The sequence below is a fragment of the Elephas maximus genome, chromosome 8, assembly GCF_024166365.1.
Source record: "Elephas maximus indicus isolate mEleMax1 chromosome 8, mEleMax1 primary haplotype, whole genome shotgun sequence".
Lineage (NCBI taxonomy): Eukaryota > Metazoa > Chordata > Mammalia > Proboscidea > Elephantidae > Elephas > Elephas maximus.
Window position 1 is genome coordinate 1057885 of NC_064826.1, and position 22076 is coordinate 1079960.

The window sequence follows — 22076 nt, forward strand, 5'->3', positions numbered from 1 at the left end:
TCCCCAGGGGGAAAGCCCCGCCTCCGGCCCGCGGCCCTGCCCCCGGAGGAGTATCCCCATCGGCGGCCTGGAAAGCTCTCCCCTGCCCTCGGCCGCCCCCTACGCCCTCGCCCCCGGGCCCCTAGCAACGCCCCCACGGCCCCGAGCCCGGCTCCCCATTAGCGGCCCTGGAGGCCCCGCCCCTCATGGCCTGCCGTGCGCGCACGCGCCGACTGCCCCAGGTTTATGGAGTCCGTGCGTCTCCCTGGAGGCTGCCGAGGCCACGTGGTCCGGGCCCCGCCCCTTACGGGCTGCCGTGCACGCACGCGCAGACTCCCCCACGTTTACTTCCGGGGTCCGTCTCCCTGGAGGCCGCCGAGGCCACGTGGTCCGAGCCCCGCCCGTCCGGAGCTGGCTCCGCGAAGAAGCGCTGCGGACGCCCCGCCGGGCGGTGGGAATGGGGGCCCGAGGGCGCAGCGTCGGCGCCCCAGGAGAGCCTGAGCGCCGTCGACAGATGGCCGGCCACCCGCAGCCCCCCGGTCGGGTGACTTAGGCAGCAGCGCTGTCCTCGAGGCTCCGGTGCAGCCGGCGCTCCTGAAGTCCCACGGCTTTGGTAAGATTGTGACCCAGGGAAATACCGGTGGGAAGGCCTCCCCTCACTCCCGAAGACCGTCTTCCCGAGGGTCTCTAACTGAGGGCCTCACCTTGTGCGCACACCCCAAGCCCACTGTGTCCCTGACCACCCTGAGAAAACCCTGAGGGAAGGTAGGAATCACTGGGGACGCTTTTCCCTCGGACAGGTGAGGGGAGGCGGGGGTGAGTCGAAGATCCACGGGGATCTCCCAGCCCTAACTCCACCCAGAGCCCTCTGCCGGCAAGTTGGCCCAGAGCTGGAGCAGACACCTCCCACCACACACGCAGACACACACAGAGATACACACGGATACACACAGATACACCTGCAGACACACAGACACACGGATACACACAGATACACACGCACACACAGACACGTGCACACACACAGACACACGAGACAAGACGCACGCACACACAGACACACACAGACAGACACACACACACCCCAGAGCCCGGTCGATTGACTAGCCTCTCCCGACCACCGGCTTCCATTCCTGGACTCCCTCCACACCCCCACTAAGGTGAGCTACCGGGTGCAGTGGACAGACTGCATTCACCCATTAACACTGAGATCCCTGGGAGGGTCATTCATTCTGGGCTTTAGCCCCCGTCCCAACTAACAACCAGACAAACAGTGGATGGGAACACTCTTTGGGGAAAGGACTAGGATCCCCGAGAAGTGCCTTGTTTCCAGGGCCGGGCTGAGGACCCACCAGCTGTCCAGACTTGCTCCTCTCTCAGCTCCTGCCCCTCGGAGCTCCTGGGCCCCTTTGCTATACACACAGCACTTACAAAAGCACAAGAAAAGTTTTATTAAGAGGAAATAAAGTTTCCAAATAACGAAGTAGAAAAATCCAATCTCAGTGCCTTCTCTCCGGCCGTCTGTCCACTTACAGCTTCTCACGTTGGCTCATGTGCAAGACCTTTGTGCACAAAATCAAAACCGCAGGCCCCAGTGTCTCTGCCTCACGCCGGGGAGCCTCAATCTGGCCCTGGTGACCGACTGTGGTGCCTGAGCGCCCACCAAAAACCGGCCTCTCTTAAGCCTTGGGACCCTTATGCGTCAGGAATGTGGGAAGAGCAACAAAGCGTGACCAACCTAGGAAACCGAGGCATCTGGTCATACTCGTCACACGGGGGCCGCCGCTTCCCGTTCGAATGAGAAAAAACACTCTCACTCTCCCGAGGCCCAGGCGTCAGGCGGGGAAGGCACTGCCCTCTGCTCCTGGGGCGGGGGGCGGCCCTCCTCCCGGCGCCTGGGCCTGGGGCGGGGCGGGCCCGCCTGGTCCCGGGCGTGCGTCTGCAAGTGCACGGCCAGGTGGTGATTGCGGTTGAACGTGCGGCCGCACTGCGGGCACCGGTAGGGCCGCTCGCCCGTGTGGATGCGCTGGTGGCGGAAGAGGTCGGAGGGCCGGCGGAAGGCCTTACCGCAGTAGGAGCAGGCGGGCCAGCCCTGGCTGTCGCCCGTGTGCAGGCGCTGGTGCAGCAGCAGGCTCTTCCGCTGCTGGAAGGAGCGCAGGCACTCGCTGCAGTGGTACACCTTGGCCGCCGCGGCGCCCAGCCTCCGTCTCCCCAGGGCCCGGTCCGCTGCGTCGCGCGCCGCGGGCTCGCCGGGCAGCCAGCGGATGACTGGGCCGGGCACCACCACCTCGCCCGGCTCCAGCGCGGGCTGGGCGTCCCCCCAGCCAGGGGGCAGGCCGCCGTGGGGGACGCCGGGGTCCTCCTCCGAGTGGGTCCGCTGGTGGATGGTCAGGTTGATCTTCAAGCGGAAGCTCTGCCCGCAGTCCGGGCAGGGGAAAGCCCGCTGCTGGCGGCGAGGGAGGATGCGCAGTGGCTCCCCAGAGGCCCCAGGAGGGCCAAAGGTCCCTGGCCTCACCCTTGGCACACCCCTGCTGTGATGCCGGCTGGGGCCCCCGGCTCTGTCTCTGGGCCCTTTGGAGGCCCCACACTCGGCCTGGCCCGATGACTCGCCCAGGAAGAGCCGCTCTTGGGTCAGCTTATCCTCGGATTGGGCTTCGGTCTTGATGACTGCGCGGCCCCCACCTGGTGAAAAATGGCCACTGAGCCCACATGTATGCTGGGCCCCCACCGGGCCGCCTGATCGCCTGCACCAGGCTCTCGGGGCACCCGCTCCTACTCCTGCCTCTAACTTCCTGGGGATCCCCTCCTCCAAATGCCCACTGCTCAGGGGTTGGGTCTTCCTCCTCCAAGTGCCCACGCACACGGGGTGGGGTGGGGGGGCCTGCCAACTAGGCACCAGGCCCTCTGCTGTCACCTAATCCTGCTTGTTATCCCACGGACTAACAGGCCATTCAGATGGTCTGTTCCTGAAGGCCAAGCTACAGACACTGGAGGGAGAGCAAGCTGCAAGGCCAGGAACTAGGGAGCTAAGGCCAGGTTCAGACAGCAGGAGCAGACAGAGGTGGGGGGTCATGAAAGGGGACAGAGAGGCTCAAAGGGGCCCTGGACAATGAGACACTGGCCAGCTTGATGGTTAGCTGTGATCTATGAACAGCTGTAAGCTCTGGGGGCCAGAAGCCATCCAGACTACAGAACCTCGTGGTGTGGGGACCTACTCCACTCAAATACCTGCTGAGTACCCACTTTCTTGTGGTGGGGTGGGCCTGGGCCAGGAGAAGGCAGGCAGAGGTGGCCGGGGTGCTCACCCGAGGCCTCGGCACACAGCCACCAAGGTCCCTAAAACAAGGAAGGAAGGTCCCACCCCTGCTCCTATTTGGAATACTGGATATTCTCCCAAATCCCCAAACTGTTCTCTGGGCGTCTCCTGAAAGCCTTTCGGAGCATGTCGGCCCCTGCACCCTCCTCTCTGGTTTCCTGGCAACCCTGCACACTCCTCCCTGCTCTCCGGGTACCCCAGCATCCTCCTCCCCGCTCTCCGGGTACCCCAGCATCCTCCTCCCCGCTCTCATGGTACCCCAGCATCCTCCTCCCCGCTCTCCTGGTACCCCAGCACCCTCCTCCCTGCTCTCCTGGTACCCCAGCACCCTCCTTCCTGCTCTCCTGGTACCCCAGCACCCTCCTCTCTGCTTTCCTGGTACCCCAGCACCCTCCTCCCTACTCTCCTGGTACCCCAGCATCCTCCTTCCTGCTCTCTGGTACCATGCACCTTCCTCCCTGCTCTCCTGGTATGCTGAACCCTCCTCCCTGCTCTCCTGGTAACCTGCACCCTCCTCCCTGTTCTCCTGGTACCCCAGCACCCTCCTCCCTGCTCTCCTGGTAACCTGCACCCTCCTCCCTGCTCTCTTGGTACCCTGCACCTTCCTCCCTGCTCTCTGGTACCCTGAACCCTCCTCCCTGCTCTCTGGTACCCTGCACCCTCCTCCCTGCTCTCCTGGTACCCTGCACCCTCCTCCCTGCTCTCCTGGTACCCTGCACCCTCCTCCCTGCTCTCCTGGTACCCTGCACCCTCCTCCCTGCTCTCCTGGTACCCTGCACCCTCCTCCCTGCTCTCCTGGTAACCTGCACCTTCCTCCCTGCTCTCTTGGTACCCTGCACCTTCCTCCCTGCTCTCTGGTACCCTGAACCCTCCTCCCTACTCTCTGGTACCCTGCACCCTCCTCCCTGCTCTCCTGGTACTCTGCACCCTCCTCTCTGCTCTCCTGGTACTCTGCACCCTCCTCTCTGCTCTCCTGGCACCCCCACAGTCATAGATTGAATTGTGTGCCCAAAAATATCTGTCAGCTTAGCTAGGTCATGATTCCCAGTGTTGTATGATTCTCTACCATTCTGTAATCTGATGCGGTTTTCCTGTGTTGTAAATCCCATCACTATGATAATAAGATGGATTAACAGCAGTTCTACTGATGAGATCTACAAGATTAGATAATGTCTTAAGCCAATCTCTTTTGAGATATAAAAGAGAGAAGTGAGCAGAGAGACAAGGGGACCTCATACCACCAAGAAAGCAGCGTCAGGAGCAGAGCGCGTCCTTTGGACCTGAGGTTCCTGCGCTGAGATGCTCCCAGATCAAGGGAAGACTGATGACAAGGACCTTCCTCCAGAGCTGACAGAGAGAGAAAGCCTTCCCCTGGAGCCAGCGCCCTGAATTCGGACTTCTAACCTACTAGACTGTGAGAAAATAAATTTCTCTTTGTTAAAGCCATCGACTTGTGGTATTTCTGTTACAGCAGCACTAGATAACTAAGACACCCACTTCGGCTGTTGCCCTGTGGTCTGCTCTGCAGCCAACCCCTGCCCCTTGCCCCCTGCCCTCTGCACATTTCTGATGGAATTCTCTAGCCCTCTGTGAGCAACTTCCAAGGCCCAAGCCCATGTAACTACCATCCTGCTGAAGGAGGAAGTTAAATCAGGGCCAGGGCTGCTGTGAGGAGGAGCCACTGAACTGCTGACACCCCCCACCCCTGGGCAGGTCTCCACCGCCCAGCGCCTTGGTTCTCTGATGTCTACCACTGACCCAGTGACCCTCATGCACAACTCATGATAAGAACTTCATTTCTGTTAGAAATGGCCTGACCATTTTTTAACTTATCTTGTAGCTCCAGAACCATTTGGATCTACGGGGGGTCACCTACACTTCTCGGTAACAACTGACTGCATTTCAGTGGATATAGTGGTATTCTTGAACTTTGGGGTGTATCTGAGCCCCAGACTCACCTGCCTCCACCACCCACCAAGCCCAGACAGGTAGCAGGACAGAACTAGGGTGGAAGCCCTGTCCTAAGGCCAGAATGGCAGTGATGGCTCCCTGTTCCCTGCTGATCAGGGGTGAGCCTGGTACTACCAGGGGAGCACAGGCCCCAGCCTACCACACTCGAGCTGTGAGATGCAGGGGCCTGAGACGAGGCTGGCAGCAGAGAGGGTGGGTCAATGCTGAGCCCCATCTCAGCCATCCCTACCCCCAGGCCAGTTCTGGGATCTGCCCCACCCGCCAGAGGGCTCCCAGAGCCTATGTGGCTCTGCTATGGGGCTGCCTCTCCACTCACCTGGCCCCATGTCAGGCAAGGTCTCGCTAGGAGAGGAGGTGCGCGACTCCTCACCAGAAGAGTTTTCCTCTTGTTTAATCGAGGACAAGACGTGGGTGCTGGCTGGAGGCTCTGTGGGAGAGAGTGCTGTTGGGCCTTTCCCTAGCCCTGGATAGTGCGGGGGATAGGGGTAGCACCTGCCCCTCCCTAGCAAGCCCTGGACACATGCAGGCACCTGCCAGGGAAAAATCCCAGGGCCTGTCTAGGGGCTGCAGTGCCCACTCAGCAGCCTCCACTCAGTGGGAAGAAGGAGCTGTGAAGGCCTCACCCCACTCTGATGAAGGCAGTGTGACCATGGGCCCTCAGCACCCGACTGTCATGCTCACGGTCCCCCAGAGACAGAGGACTGGGAGGCCTGGCTGGGCACAGTGACAAGGTCCAGAGATGGGACAGGAATGCTGCCTTCCTTCTAAGAAGGTCCCAGCACTCCTGCTCCAGGGGCATGGCCCAAACCTACACCCTGGCTGGGGAAGGAGAACCCTGTGAAGAGGGTCATATCTCCTCCACCTTAGGGAGCTCATAAACAAGTAGAGGAGGACCAGCCATGGGAAGCAGGGGACATCCGGCCAGCAGGGGACGTCAGCCGGGGACAGCAGCAGAGGCTGGGCCAGCAGGGCACGCGGGCTTGAGACAGAAAACAGACTCTTCAAACTATGTGCCCAGTGTTACGTGAAATGCCCTCTGGGCTAGGTCCCATTTTTGTAACAGAAATTGTCTTCAAATTAAGACAGAAAATACTGGAAGGAGGACGAAAGCCACAAAGTCTCTGGTAGGTCTTCAGAAAGAGTGTATTTCCTCAAGAACCGCAATGCTGGTACAATGCCAGGCATGTGACCCAGGTCACCCCATTTACTGTAACTGTCATACAACCTGAGGCACAGCCACAGCCAGACTGGGGTGCCCTGCCGCAGCCTCGCATGCCCTTCTTCAAGGCCTGCCCCAGGCCCTCCCAGGAAGCCTGGCCAGCCCAGCCCAGCTCTGTTGCCGCCCCAAGCTCTAGAGCTCTTACTCGCACCCAAGACTCCGACCAGGGATGGGATGGCTGCCACCTCTGCTGTCCTCACTCACCAGTGCTCAGCCCAAGAGGTGTCGCTCTTGCTTCCAAGGCCCACTGGTGCCCCGGTGTCTGCCCTGCTCCTGGCTCCTCCTGGGCCGGGCTGGCTGGTCCAGGCACGTGCTCTGGGTCTGGAGTGAGGCCTGGGGACAAAGACCAGGAACACTGAGGACCACACAGAGGGCTGCAGGTGGCCAGGAGATGCCCCTTGGAGTCCCCACCAGAACACCCTATGGGGTCAGCTAGAGGCAGAGTCTGGGGCCCTGGGGCATGGGACCAAGCACAGGATCTGTGGACATTACAGGCCGCTAGTGACGGGACTCTGGCCTGAGGCCTCCTGTCCAAGAGACACTAGACAGGTCATGACACAGCAGGGACACCTAGCTCAGAACAGCCAACAGTGGCTCTCAAACCCAGGCCCTCTCCCAGGCTAGCAAGGAGAACCCTCAAGATTCTGATCAGCAGTTCTAGGTGGGGCCTAAAAGTACATATTTTCATGTCAAAAGAGACAAACAGTTCACAGAGTAAGAAAAAATATCTCTTAAGTGTACAAAAAGACAGTCAACCAAACTCAGGAGAGAAGCCATTAAAACTACACTGAAACGCCGCTTTTCACTTCTTACGCTGACAGAAGTCCTGTAAGTTGGATAGCGTTCTCTGTTGGCAACGCTGTGGGGAGGTGTTCTGTGCAGTGCTCACGGGGCACAAAATGACACCAGCCTGAGGGAGAGGAACTTGGTGCTGTCTTGCCAAATGACATATTCACATACCTGTTGATCCAGCAGTCCAACTTCTACGAATCTACCCCAAAGTGACTTAAGTACTTAGAATCTAGTGACTTAGAACCTATGATGTGACTTATGTACAAAGTAGTCATTGCAGCATTATTTATAGCAACAAAATATTGGGAATAACCTAAATGTCCACCAAGGGGGACTGGTGAAATAAACTATGGTATGTCACACCATGGAGCACTATGCACCCACAGAAAGACGTAAGGAAGGCCTCCACATACCGACAAGAAGCAATCTCCAGACAGCACTCAGTTATAGGGGTGGGGTACATAAATGTATCTGTGTGTTTACTTATATTTTCAAAAAGAAACAGCAGAAGTATAAATAAAAATGGTTATCTAGGGAGGAGGGGTTAAGGATGGTAATGAAATTTCTCTGAATATATCCTGATAAATAATTTTGACTTTGTAAACATATTTTACATATGCAAAAAGTTAAATCAGAAAGAAAAAAGAAATCTACAAAGATTTGAAAATAAACTGAAGCAAATGAACTTAACTGCATACCACACTGGTGAAAATAATTATTTCAAATAACTTTAAAAGGCATTTTGTGTCTAAGTCCTGGGTAGAATATTAGCTCAGTGGAATAACACATTGTAATATATGCACCTAACATCAGAGCCCCCAAAGCAGAGGACAAAACGAGCTGCAAAGAGAGACCTGGGGAAGATGGTGGCATGAGCAGGTCCAGATCCTGACCCTCCTACACAAGCACTGAAAGAAGCAACTGGAAATCTGTGCCAAACCCTATAAGAACCCTGAAGGAGTCAGTGAAGGTTGCAAACAATGAGCTGCGAACAGAAGCAAGCTCAAAGCAAATTTTAAACGATAGGAAAATCTCTTTTTTCACTGTCCTGCCCTCCTCCTCCCAGTGTGGCAGCCAGATGGCTACAGTGGTGCCCCAGCTGTCCACAGCTCCCCTGTGCACAAAAAAAAAAAGGGTCCTGATCTCAGGATTGGAAGTAAACAGGACTGATCTTACTGGCGGACTGATCAGTGTATGTGCTGCCGGAGGGGAGAGGCATGAAGGACTGAAATCTGTGTCGGCCTGAACTGGAGTTCTTACAGGGTGAGCAGGGAGCAGCGAGGCAAGACTGAAGGCTGAGCCCACCTAAGAGTTTCTTGCAGAAGTAAGTGCTTTTAAAACACCATGTTTACATGGGAATTGAGAAAGCTAACACACTAATATTCCAATGTCCAGGCTTCATCAAAAATCACAAGGGACAAAAAGAAACTGAAAAATAATAGCCCATTCAAAAGAATAAGAAAAAGCAGGTCTTCAAACTGGTCCATTTTGGTTCAAACCCTTGCTGAGATTTCATATTTCTAACAAGTTCCCTGTGAGAATTTGCATTTCTAACAAGTACCCAAGGAGTTATACATAAGAATCACCTGGAGATCTTGTTAAAATGTGGATTCTGATTCAGTATATCTGGGCTGGAAATACAGATTCTCAGCAGGGAACTTGCTAAAAATTCAAATTCTCAGCAGAGGTTTGAACCAGAACAAACCAGTTTGAAAGCCTGGACAAAAGGTGAGAAATCATTTCCATGGAAGCCTGGAAAATGGACAGATTAGAAGATTTTAAGACAACAGTATTAAACATCCTCAAAGAACTAAAGGAAAACATGTACAAAAAACTAAAAGAAACCAGGAAAACAATACATGAATAAGACAAGAATATAAATAAAGATATAGCCAAAAAAACCCAAACTCATTACTGTTGCGTCGATTCTGACTCATAGCGACCCTATAGGATAGAGTAGAACTTGCTCCATAGAGTTTCCAAGGAGTGCCTGGTGGATTTGAACTGCCAACCTTTTGGCACCTTTTGGCACTTAACCAGTATGCTACCAGGGTTTCCAGTAAAGATATAAAAAAAATAAAGATATACACACTATAAAAAGAAGGCAAACAAATACTGGAGCTGGAAGATACAATAACTGAAACGATGAATTCAACAAAAGGATTCAACAGCAGATTTGGACTGGCAGAAGAAACAACCAGTGAACTAGAGGATAAGGTCAAGCAAGTATTGAGTCTGAAGAACTGTAAGAGAGAATAATCAAGACTGCTGAGCACAGCATACTGGAAATGTGGGCCACCATCAAGCAAACTAAACTATGCACCATGGGAATCTCAGAAGGAGAGAGAGGAAAGGACAGAAGGAATATCTGAAGAAATAACGGCAGAAAACTTTCCAAAGCTGACAGAGGACATAAATCTAAAAATCCATGAAGCTGAACAAACTCCAAGCAGAATAAACCCCAAAAGATCCACATCGAAACACATTATTATCAAGTTCTCAAAAACTAGAGATAAAGAGAGAATCTTGAAAGGAGCAAGAGAGAAACAAACTGTCACATATAAAGGATTACCAATAAAATTAATTACCTCTGAAAACTTGGAGGCCACAAAGCAGTGAAAACATGTTATCTAAAGTGCTGAAAGAAAAGAATTGGCAACCAAGGATACTACATCTGATAAAGAATTTCTTTAGATTTTCTTCTAGCCCAAAAAGGAGGCATATGTGCGATAGCTCACAATTGTTGCACATGGATAAATTCCACTGGACAAGTTGAACAAGCTGTAACCAAAACCCAAGAGCAAGCACACTGGTTATACCAAGTAGAATCTCATCCCAACTGGGAATTTGATCTGTTTAGCTGGCTCCCTACTGATGTAGGGTCTTGGATGTGTTCTTTAATCCAAACAATTATAATTTTAATCATGATTGTTGTTTTCTATGGAATGATCAAATATATTACAGATTATTTTCAGGGCGTTTGTAATCAATCCACCAACATTCATTCCCTCCACAGAATAATGCTTCTAGAAGATACTTCTTTTGCCTCTGATAGCAAAAATAATCGAGCTGTGGGGCCTTGACAGCTGATGACATTTCTCAAACACACTGTTATTCCATTAGTCAGTCTGGTTAACATTGCCTGGAGCCTTAGCTATGGCATGGTGAAGACTCAGAAATTAAGAGGCCATCATCAGACACTGGTCAGCGAAAGTCCATGCAGAAGAAGGCCCATGGAAAGGCAAAATGAAGTGTCAGTAACTTGATCAAATTCTTTCTTTGAAGGTCTTGATCAAAAGGGTGAATTGTTAAAAGAAATAAAAATGGAGTCATGTGGTTGACAAAATGGCATCAGCAGTAAAGTGGACCATGACCCTAAGACTTGTCTTTATAGAAACTTAAGCCTAGCTTTCCTGTAAATCAGGCCACTTTCATTGACCAATGAGACCCTAACAGCATTTCTACCCTCCTTGACCAATGAAACCTGACAGTGCTTCAACAGTAAACTGCATAAGCCAATCAGAAATAACTTCTTTTGTTTCTGCATTTTGTGAATAAAAAGCCAGTCACTGCTGATACTGAGCAGAGTGCTTTTCCACTTTTGGTTTGGTACTGCCCAATTTGCAAACCGTCTGCCTGAATAAACTCATCTACTAGATTTAAAAAAAAGCAACACTACATCAGGCAAAAATGTCCTTCAAGAATGACAGCAAAATTAAGATATTCACAGATAAATAAAAGCTGAGGGAGTCTGTTATGAGTAGACCTGCCCTATAAAAAATGCTAAAAGGAGTCCTTCAGACGGAAAAGGAGAATACTAGATAGTAACCTGAAGTCATGCAAATATAAGGATCAGTTTTAAGATATTTTTGGTTCGTAATTCTAGTTATGTCCTACATGCTTCATAAGGACAATCACACCATTACTGAGCACGACACATACCTCTGAATAATGACGTAACAGAGGATGACAACATAAATGAGAGAAGAGAGAAGTGGTATCAATAGAGTTTTTGTATGTTACAGAAGTTAAGCGGGTATCAATTTAAACTAGGTTGTTATAAAAGTAAAATGTTAAATGTAATCCTCATGGTAGCTACAGAGAAAATGGCTTTAAAATGTACACAAAAGGAAGTGAAAAAGGAAACAAGATAATGCACTATAAGAAATCAACTAAACACAAATGTTGGCAGTATCAGAGGAAATGAGGGACAAAGAAGGTATAAGACACACACACACGCAAATAATAAAATGGTAGAAATAAGTCCTTCTTTATGGATAATTACCTTAAATGAAAAATAATTAAACTCTCTGTGATCATTAAGGTTGTGTATCAGCTTGGCTGGGCCATGATTCTCAGTGGTTTGGCAGTTATGATGTAGTCTGGCAGTTGTATTATGATGTAATCATCTCCATAATGAGATCTGATATGGTCACTTTCATGATGGGATCTGCTGTGAGTAGTCAATCAGTTGAAAGGGAGCTTCCCTGGGGGTGCAGCCTGCATTCAATACAGGTGGACTTTCTGGCAAAGTTCGCAGACTTCTGCTTGCTCTGGATCCTGCAGCTGGCTCCTGTTCATCTGACCTCCGGTTCTTGGGACCTGAGCTAGCAGCTGACCTGCTGATCTTGGGTTCGCCAGCCCCTGCAGCTACGTGAATCAGGAGAAGCCTCCAGCCTGACCCACGGACTTGGGAGTCTCCAGCCTCTACAACCACATGATTCCTTGATATAGGTCTCTCTTCTCTCTCTCTCTGGTTTTGCTTCTCTAGAGAACCAGCCTAAGAAACTCTCAAATCAAAAGGCAGAGAGTAGCACGATGGATAAAAAACCATGATTCATCTACATTCTGTGTACAAGAAACACATCTCAGGCACACAGACACAAATAGGATGAAAGTGAAAGGATGGAAAAAAATATTCCATGCAAATAATAACCAAAAGATAGCTGGGGTGGCTATGTTAATATCAGACAAAATAGACTTTAAAGTAAAAATCTGTTATAAGAGGCAAAGAAGGACATTATATAATAATAAAAGGATCGATTCATCAAGATCTAACCATTACCTTGTACATTGCTGGTGGGGATGCAAATGGGACAGCTGTTTTGGAAAACAGTGTGGCAGTTCCTAAAGAAAACTAAAAATAGAACTATAATATGACCAGCAATTCCACTCCTAAGCTGTCATGGATTGAATTGTGTCCCCCTCAAAATATCTGTCAACTTGGCTAGATCATGATTCCCTTGTATGACTGCATGATTGTCCACCATTTTATGTGATTTTTCATATGTTGTAAGTCCTAACACTATGATATGATAAGATGGATTAGCGGCAGTTATGTCGATAAGGTCTACAAGACTAAACAGTGTCTTAAGCCAATCTCTTTTGAGGTATAAAAGACAGAAACGAGCAGAGAGACACGGGGACCTCATGCCACCAAGAAAGCCGCATTGGGAGCAGAGCGCATCCTTTGGACCTGAGGTTCCTATGCTGAGATGCTCCCAGACCAAGGGAAGACTGATGACAAAGACCTTCCTCCAGAGCCAGGGCCCTGAATTCAGACTTCTAGCCTACTGGACTGTGAGAGAACAAACTTCTCTTTGCTAAAGCCATCCACTTGTGGTATGTCTGTTATAGCTGCACTAGATGACTAAGACATAAGTATATACCCAAAAGACTTGAAAGCAGAGACTCAGAGACTTGTATACCAACGTTCAGTGTAGCACTATTCACAATAGCCAAAAGGTGGAAACAACCTAAATGCCCATCAAAAGATGAATGAATAAACTAAATGTGGTACATACATACAATGGAATACTACTCAGCAACTAGGAGAAATGAAATCTTCATATATGCTACAGTATAAATGGAGATTGAAGACATTATGTTGAACAAAATAAGTCAGTCACAAAAGGAGAAATATTATATGACCTCGCCTATAATACAGGGAGGGGAAAGGGACGGTTAATGGTGATAGAAAAAACACATTGATTAAGGGTAGGGCTGCACAGCCAATTACTGTAATTGCTGTCAGCAAGTTGTAGATATGTAAAAAGTTGAACTGGCAAACGTTGTATGATAGATATATTTACAACAACAACAAAGAAAAAAGAGTAGCTGCTGAAGTTGCTTATGTACAACTAAAAACCTCACAGGATTTGGTTCCTTGGTTTGGAGGTTTAGGATTATAGTTTCATGGGACATTCCAGTTAACTGGCCTAATGTGTTTAACGCTTCTGTTCTTCCTCCTAGTTCACTGTGTGGTGCCTGGGGTCTTAAAAGCTTGCAAGAGGCCCTCCAAGGCAGGACAATTGGAAGAAGGAGAGTCAGGAACAGGAGTAGAATATGGAATATGTGTTTAGTTGCCTCCATGAACAACTGTCTCCTTTGCTGTGAGACCAGAAAAACTGAATGGTGCCCAGCTACCATTACTGAACATTTTGACCAAGATTCTACAGAAGAATCCTGATCAAAAAGGGTAAAGTGCAGAAAAGAATTTTAAATTCTCATGCACTCCAGACTTTCTGGAGCCAAGGGGGCTGGATGAACCTCTGAAACTACTGCCTTGGGATAATCTTTAAAACTTAAACCAAAAAAATTCCCTGAAGTCTTCTTAAAACCAAACAATAAAAACAATAGTTTAGCTTAACTAGTAAAAAATGTCTGCCTTGAGCATTATGCTCTTTAAGAACTATCTATATGGGGTCAAAGTGACAACAGCACCTCAAAAGATCATACAGGAACTTTAGGGGGCAGTGAGTTTGTTAATGGAGGAGGAACAACTCAGAAAATGAAAGTGAGAATGGCTGCACAACTCGAAGCATGTAATCAATATCCCTGAATGGCACATGCATAAACGGTTGAATTGGTTTATGTTTTGCTGTGTATATCTCAAAAACAACAAAATAAAAAAATTTAAAAAGATCTATCCATTATAAATATATATGCACCTAACACCAGAACCCCCAAAGCATATGGAGCAAACACCAATAGAATTACACAAAGAAATAGATAATTTTACAATAATAGTTAAAGACTTCAATATGCCACTTTTAGTAATACACAGAACATCTAGAAAGAAGATAAATAAAGAAATATGAACCATGTTTCATACCAACTAGAGTCCCTGGGTGGTGCAAATGGTTAACGCAGTCAGCTGCTAACCAAAAGGTTGCAGGTTTGAGTGTACTGAAAGGCCTCGTGATCTACTTCTGAAAAATCAGCCACTGAAAACTTTATGGAGCACAGTTCTACTCTGACACACACAGATTTGCCATGAGCCAGAATCTACTTGACGGCACCTGGTGGTTGGTGATGGTGGTATAAACGAACTAGACCTAACGGACATGCGTAGAACACTCCACCCAACAAGAGCACAATACACATTCTTCTCTAGTGCACATGGATCATTCTCCAGGAAAGACCACATATTAGGCCACAAAACAATTCTCAATAAATTAAAAAAAAAGTTGAAATCAGAGAAAGTATCTTCTCCAACCACAATGGAAAGAAACTAGAAATTAACAACAGGAGGAAAACTGGAAAATATACAAATAGGTGGAAATTAAACAACACAGTATTAAACAACCAATGGGTCAAGGGAGAAATCAGAAAATACCTAGAGTCAAATGAAAATGAAAACATAGCATATCAAAATTTATGGGATGCAGAAAAGGTAGACACTATCCAAAGCAGTCTACAGACTCAATGAAATTCCCATGAAAATTCCAACAGCTTCTTTCAAAGAAATGGAAAAGCCAACCCTCAAATTTATATGGAATTGCAAGGGTTCCAACATAGCCAAAACAGTCTTGAAAAAGAAGAACAATGTAGGAAGACTCAAACTTTCCAACTTCAAAACAAAGTATAAAGCTACAGAAATCCAAAGAGTCTGGTACCCGTATAATGACAGATATAGAGATCAGTGGAATAGAATTTACAATCCAGAAATAAACCCTATATCTATGATCAATTTACTTTCAACAAAGATGCTAAGTTCATTCAATGAGTAAGGAATAAATAGGCTCTTCAATAAATGATGCTGGGACAACTGGATTCTCACATAAAAAGAATGAACCTGGAGGGGATTCTGGGAAGCTGGTAGCATAACAAGCCATCATTCTAACCCTCCCCCACAAATAAAACAAGAAATACAAGGAAACGGTGTTCAGCTTTGAGGGGCTCTGAATAGAGGAGCAGAGGAAAGCAGTGGGGCAGGGTGGACAGCCAAGAATCAATGAGTCACGCAGGGTTGGGAAATCACTTCTCCCCCTGCCCCTGCTCCTCCCCCAGCCACGTGGGCCACCAGCTGCTGTGAACTGGAGTAGTGGCCCCAGAAAAATAGCCTGCTTCCCTAACCAACACAGCCCTGGCCTGTACAAAGGGACAAGACCCCAAGCTTCTCCCCAGGGGTTCATTTGGAGTGTGCCAGCACCTCCCCCGCCCAATGTCAGTTGCAGACCTACTGTGAATTGCTACAGAAGGTCAGTGCAGTGGAGTGTGCTCTCAGAGTCAACACTCCACCTGCCTCCCTGCGCACTCCATAGCTCAGGACTCTGAAACCAACAGGACAAACCTACTGGAGAGTCAGTTCTGGTCTGTCTGCTCCCTCTTTCAGTTGGTGGTAAGGACTGCTGACTGGGGCTGCTGTGTGCTAGGAAGCAGGCATCTTTTGTGGAGGATACACCCACAGTCAACATACTCTGGGGCAGGGAGAGCTCTGATAGCAACAAGGCAGGCCCCCCAGGGGTCTTTTTGGAGTGTGCCAGTACCTCCCCCACCCAGACACTGTCACTGTAAGCCTGCTGTGAACTGCTACAAAAGGGCCCTGCAGTGGGGTCTGCTCCCACAGTCAGCACTCTGCCTGCCTCCCTGTGGACCCCATAGCTCAGGCCTCTGAAACCGACAGGACAGATCTCTGTGGGGAACAGTTTGGATCTGTCTGCTCCCCCTTGCAGCTGGCGCAGAGGACTGCTGGCCACGGCTGCTGTGCTAGGAAGCAGGCATCTTGAGTGGAGGCTACACCCACAGCTAACACACTATGAGGTGAGCTCTGATAGCAACAACGGAGACCCCCCTGGTAATCCATATGGAACGTGACTACTCCTCCCCCAACCCATAACTGTTGGCTGCTGGGCTGATATGAACTAGAGAAGGTTCCCTACAGTGCAGTCAGGAGGTGGGTCACCTAAGTGGAGACTGCTCTCCCAACCACCACAGGGCCATGGGGGCTCTGAAATCAACACAGATCTATTGGAAGTCCTTCTGGGGAGTGCCAGCCCCTCCTCCTCCTGAAATGGAGAAAAATCTGCCTTTGCATTCCCTGAATGCCAGCTGAGATATAAGCAGCCCCCACAGAGCAGGGAAGGAAACCTTGGGCAAAGCCGGAGGGCAACACCCACAGTCCCTCTCTATGTGGGGGTTTTCCAACTAAAAATGTGGTTGCAGAAACAGAGAAGGAAAGGAAGTAATAACCAGAGAGAGGGGACTACACCCCCTGGTGGACAGACTGATTAGTGCATGATATCTTGCTTGAGTGGCAATGCCTGCTGATAGACCACAGTGTATCTTCTGGTGTGTTTAAACCAAATAAAAACCCACTGCTGTCGAGTCAATTCTGACTCATGGCAACCCTATAGGACAGAGTAGAACTGCCCCATAGAGTTTCCAAGGAGCGCCTGGTGGATTTGAACTGCCGACCTTTTGGTTAGCAACTGTAGCACTTAACTACTACGCCACCAGGGTTTCCCTGGTGTGTTTGGGAGAGATTGAAAGTTGAAAAATGAGGTCTGGAACTTTGGAATCCCAATTAAAACCACAGAGAGAGAAGCAGCTATCACTGTAAGTAAAGGCCGAAGGCTCTGCCTACCTCAAAGTTTCTTGCAGAAAGTAGTGTAGGCAAGAGCACCAAATACCAGGGAAAACTGAGAAGGTTAACACTCCTTGAAAATTCCAATGCCCCAACCAAAAAATCACAAGACACACAAAGACCAGAGAAATGATGGCACATCCAAATAAACATGACAAAGGGAGTGAAAGCACATGTAGGGATGACCAAACAGTTAAAACAAATGGAAGAATATAATACAACAACATTAAACATAGCTAAAGACCTAAGGAAAACAATGCAAGAACAAAATGAGGATCTGAAAAAGGAGATATCACACCTGAAAGGGACGATAACTGAAATGAGAAACACAATAGGACTTACCAACAGATTTAATCAGACAGAAGAAACAATCAGCAAATTAAAGGATAAGATAGTTAAAACTACAGATGCTGAAGAGCAATAAGAACAGAGGCTCAAGAAGGCTGAGCACAGTTTAATGGAGTTATGGGACAATGAGAGACCTAATATATGCATCATGGGAATTCCAGAAGGAGATGAAAGAAAGGGAAAGAATATTTGAAGAATATTTCCCCAATCTAACAAAAGACATGATTCTACAAATCCAAGAAGCCTAAAGAACCCCAAGCAGGATAAACCCAGAAAGATCTACACCAAGACACATCATAGCCAGGCTCTCAAAAATTAATGATAAACAGAGAATCCTGAAAGCCGTGAGAGAGAAGCAAATGGTCACATACAAAGGATCCCCAATAAGGTTTTTCCTCAGAAACACTGGAGGCCAGGAAGCAATGGAATTATATACTTAAAGTGCTGAAAGAAAAAAAAAAAAATGTCAACCAAGAATACTATACCCAGCGAAACTATCCTTCAAGAATGAGGGTGAAATTAAAGCATTCCCAGACAAACAGAAGTGAAAAGAGAGTTCATATCCACCAGACTGGCCCTACAGAAAAAGACTAATGGGAGTTCTGTAGATGAAAGGGAAAATACAGTAGAATGTAATTCAAAGCAATACATAAAAAGATAGATCCCTAAAAAAGGGAAATGCATGGATGAATGTAAGGGCTAGTAATAAGGTATTCATGCTGAATAATTCTAAATGTTTTACCCTTCATGTTTTTTAATAACAAATATATAAAAGGCAAGGATAAAATTACATTACAGGACACATGAATCATAAAGATGTAATTAGTGATAACAACAAAAGTGGGGAGAGGAATGGCATAAATACAGAATTTCTTGTATATTACTGAAGTTAAATTTGTACCAGCTTACCCTAGAATGTTATAAATATAAGCTCTTAAATGTAATATTCATGTTAACCACTAAGAAAATATATAAAAAGCATATACAAAAGGAAAGGAGAAAGGAACCAAAAAGGCTCACTACAATAAACCAACAAAACACAAAAGCAAACAGTACTAAAGGACAAAGACAAAGAAGGCTTAAGACACACAGAAAACAACAAAATGGCAGAAGTCACTTCTTACCAGTAATTACAGTGAATACAAAGGGACTAAATGCTCTAATTAAAAAGCAGAGAGTGGCAAGGTGAATTAAAAAAAAAAAAAAGATCCAACTATATGCTGTTTACAAGAGACACGCCTTAAACCAAGGACACAAATAGGTAGAAAGTGAAAGGACAGAAAAAAATTTTCCATGCAAATAATAACCAAAAGAAAGCTGGTGTGGCAATCTTAATATCAAACAAAGTAGACTTTAAGACAAAACCGAACAGTAGAGATGGATATCGCACAGCAATAAAAGGGGTCAATTAATCAAGAAGATTTCACGATCATAAATATATATGCATCCAACATCAGGGCACCTAAATACATAAAACAAACACTGATAGTATTGAAGGGAGAAATACTTTGAGGATTTTCCTAGACAGATCCAAATTCAAATAGTTTATTCTATTATCCTCAAAATTACAGTTGTACTTTTCAGATCATGTGTTCTAATCTGAGGGTTGAAAAATATACTTACCATTTACCTCAAATCCTAACATATTTTATTTCATCATTTGAAGTAGCTCTGAAACATTATGACAGGGCATAATGAAACCACTTGAAATTAATTTTAAAATATTTTCAAGCTCTATTTAAAAGTGTTTTTTTTTTTTTTTCAAACGCTTTGAAGCCCAGTGTAGCAGGGGTGAGGGGTTGGGGCCATGGTTTCAGGGGATATCTAGATCAATTGGCATAATAAAATCTATTAAGAAAAGATTCTGCATCCCACTTTGGAGAGTGGCATTTGGGGTCCTAAAAGCTAGCAAGCAGCCATCTAAGATGCATCAATTGGTCTCAACCCACCTGGAGCAAAGAAGAATGAAGAACACCAAAGATACAAGGTAATTATGAGCCCAAGAGACAGAAAGGACCACATAAATCAGAGACTACATCAGCCTGAAACCAGAATTAGATGGTGCCCGGCTACAACCGATGACTGCCCTGACAGGGAACACAACAGAGAACCCCTGAGGGAGCAGGACAGCAGTGGGATGCAGACCTCAAACTCTCATAAAAAGACCAGACTTAATGGTCTGACTGAGACTAGAAGGACCCCAGAGGTCATAGTCCCCAGACCTTCTGTTAGCCCAAGACAGGAACCATTCCCAAAGCCAACTCTTCTGACAGGGATTGGACTAGACTATACGATAGAAAATGATACTGGTGAGGAGTGAGCTTCTTGGATCATGTAGACACATGAGACTATGCAGCAGCTCCTGTCTGAAGGGAAGATGAGAAGGCAGAGGGGGACAGAAGCTGGCTGAATGGACATGGAAATAGAGGGTGGAGAGGAGTGTGCTGTCTCATTAGGGGGAAAGCAACTAGGAGTATATAGCAAGGTGTATATAAATTTTTGGATGAAAGACTGACTTGATTTGTAAACTTTCACTTAAAGCACAATAAATTTTTTTTTAAGTGGTTTTTTAATGGATATCTTCTTGGACTCGCAAAGAAATGCATAGTAATATATTCTTTCTGCCTACAACGTTCTAACGCTCTTCTATGACAACAAAAACCCTACTCAGGTTTCAAGACCTATCTGAAAAGTTACCTTCTAGATAAAATTTCTCCTACCCACCCAGGGAGATTATTCACTTTCTCCTGTGTGCCCCCATAACCTTTTGTGCACACTTTTTATTATAGCACCTGTCATATGGCATTACAATATTGAAGGAAGAAACAGGAGCACAATACTAGTCGGAGACTTCAATACACCACTTTCAATATCGGACAGAACATCTAGAAAGAAAATCAACAAGGGAACAGAGGACCTGAATGACACTATAAAGCAACTAGACTTAAAATACATATATATGGAACACTCCACCAAAAAACAGCATGATATACATTCTACTCCAGTGCATGTGGATCATTCTTCAGAATAGGTCACAAAGCAAGTCTTGATAAATTTAAAAAGACTGAAATCATACAAAAAATATTTTCACTGACCACAACAGAGTGAAGCTAGAAATCAATAACAACAACAAAAACACATGGAAAATGCAAAAACATATGGAAATTAAACAACACACTATTAAACCACCAACGGGTCAAGGAAGAAATCACAAATTTCTTAGGGTCAAATGAAAGTGAAAGCACAACATATCAAAACTTATGGGATGCAGTAATGGCAGAACTCAGAGGGAAACTTACAGCAATAAATGTCTACATAAAAAAAGAAGATCTCAAATTAACAGCCTAACCTGACAACTCCAGAAACTAGACAGAGAAGCACAAACTAAGCCTAAACATATCAGAAGAAAGGAAATAACAAAGATCAGATCACAGATAAAATTGAAAACAGAAAAACAATAGTGAGAATCAATAAAATAAGCAGTTGGTTCTTTGAAAAGATTAATAAAATTGGCAAACCTTTAGCTAGACTGATAAAGAATAGGAAAAAAAAGAATGGAAAAGATATAAATAACCAAAATAAAAAATGAAAGCAGGGACACTACAACTGACCTGACAGAATTATGATAGAGTATTATGAGCAACTGTATGGCAACAAATGGATAACACAGATGAAATGGACAAATTCTTAGAAGAACATAACCTAACCAAACTGACCCAAGAGGAAATAGAAAGTCTCAACAGACCCGTAACAAGTGAAACAATCAAAAACCTCCCAAAAAAAAGTCCTGGACCAGACGGCTTCACGGGGGAATTCTACCAAACATTTAGAGAATCAACATCAATATGGTTTCAACTCTTACAAAAGATAGAGAAGGAATTCTCTAATTCATTCTATGACGTAAACATAACTCTGATCCCCAAATCAGACAAAGATACCACAAGAAAAGAAAACTACAGGCCAATATCTCTTAGGAATATAGATGCAAAAATCCTCAACCAAATACTAGTGAACAGAATTCAACAGCATATTAAAAGAGTCATACACCATGACCAAGTGGGATTTATTCCATAAATGCAGGGATAGTTCAACATAAGAAAATCAATTAACATAATACACCACATCAATAGAACAAAGGAAAAGAAACACATGATCATCTCTATGGATGTAGAAAAAGCATTCGATAAAATCCAACTTTTTTTTTTAAGTTTTTTTTTTTTTAATTGTGCTTTAGGTGAAAGTTTATAGCTCTAGTTAGTTTCTCATACAAATTTATACACACATTGTCATGTGACCCTAGTTGCTATCCCTATAATGTGACAGCTCATTAGCCCATTCCTCCTTTCCACTCCGGATTTCCTGTGTCCATTCAGCCAGCTCCTATCCCTTTCTGCCTTCTCATCTCACCCCTGAACAGGAGCTGCCTATTTAGTCTCATGCATCTACTTGAACTAAGAAACACACCCTTCATGAGTATCATTTTATGTCTTACAGTCCAATCTATCCTTTGTCTGAAAAATTGGCCTTGGGAATGGTTTTAGTTCTGAGTTAACAGAGGGTCTGGGGGCCATGTCTTCTAGGGT

At 46.6% G+C, this 22076-nt stretch overlaps 1 protein-coding gene across 1 annotated transcript in view; it reads right to left on the reverse strand.

Annotated features, from left to right (window-relative positions):
- Window positions 1-1419: 1419 nt before the first annotated feature.
- Window positions 1420-22076, reverse strand: part of ZNF783 (zinc finger protein 783) — a 40921-nt gene continuing 20264 nt past the window's right edge. The window contains exons 5-7 of the mRNA XM_049893707.1: window positions 6690-6818; window positions 5583-5693; window positions 1420-2661 (exon numbers count right to left, since the gene is read on the reverse strand). Coding sequence (XP_049749664.1) covers window positions 1793-2661; window positions 5583-5693; window positions 6690-6818 — 1109 coding nt within the window. The 3' untranslated portion in view covers window positions 1420-1792. The remainder of the gene's footprint in view (window positions 2662-5582; window positions 5694-6689; window positions 6819-22076) is intronic.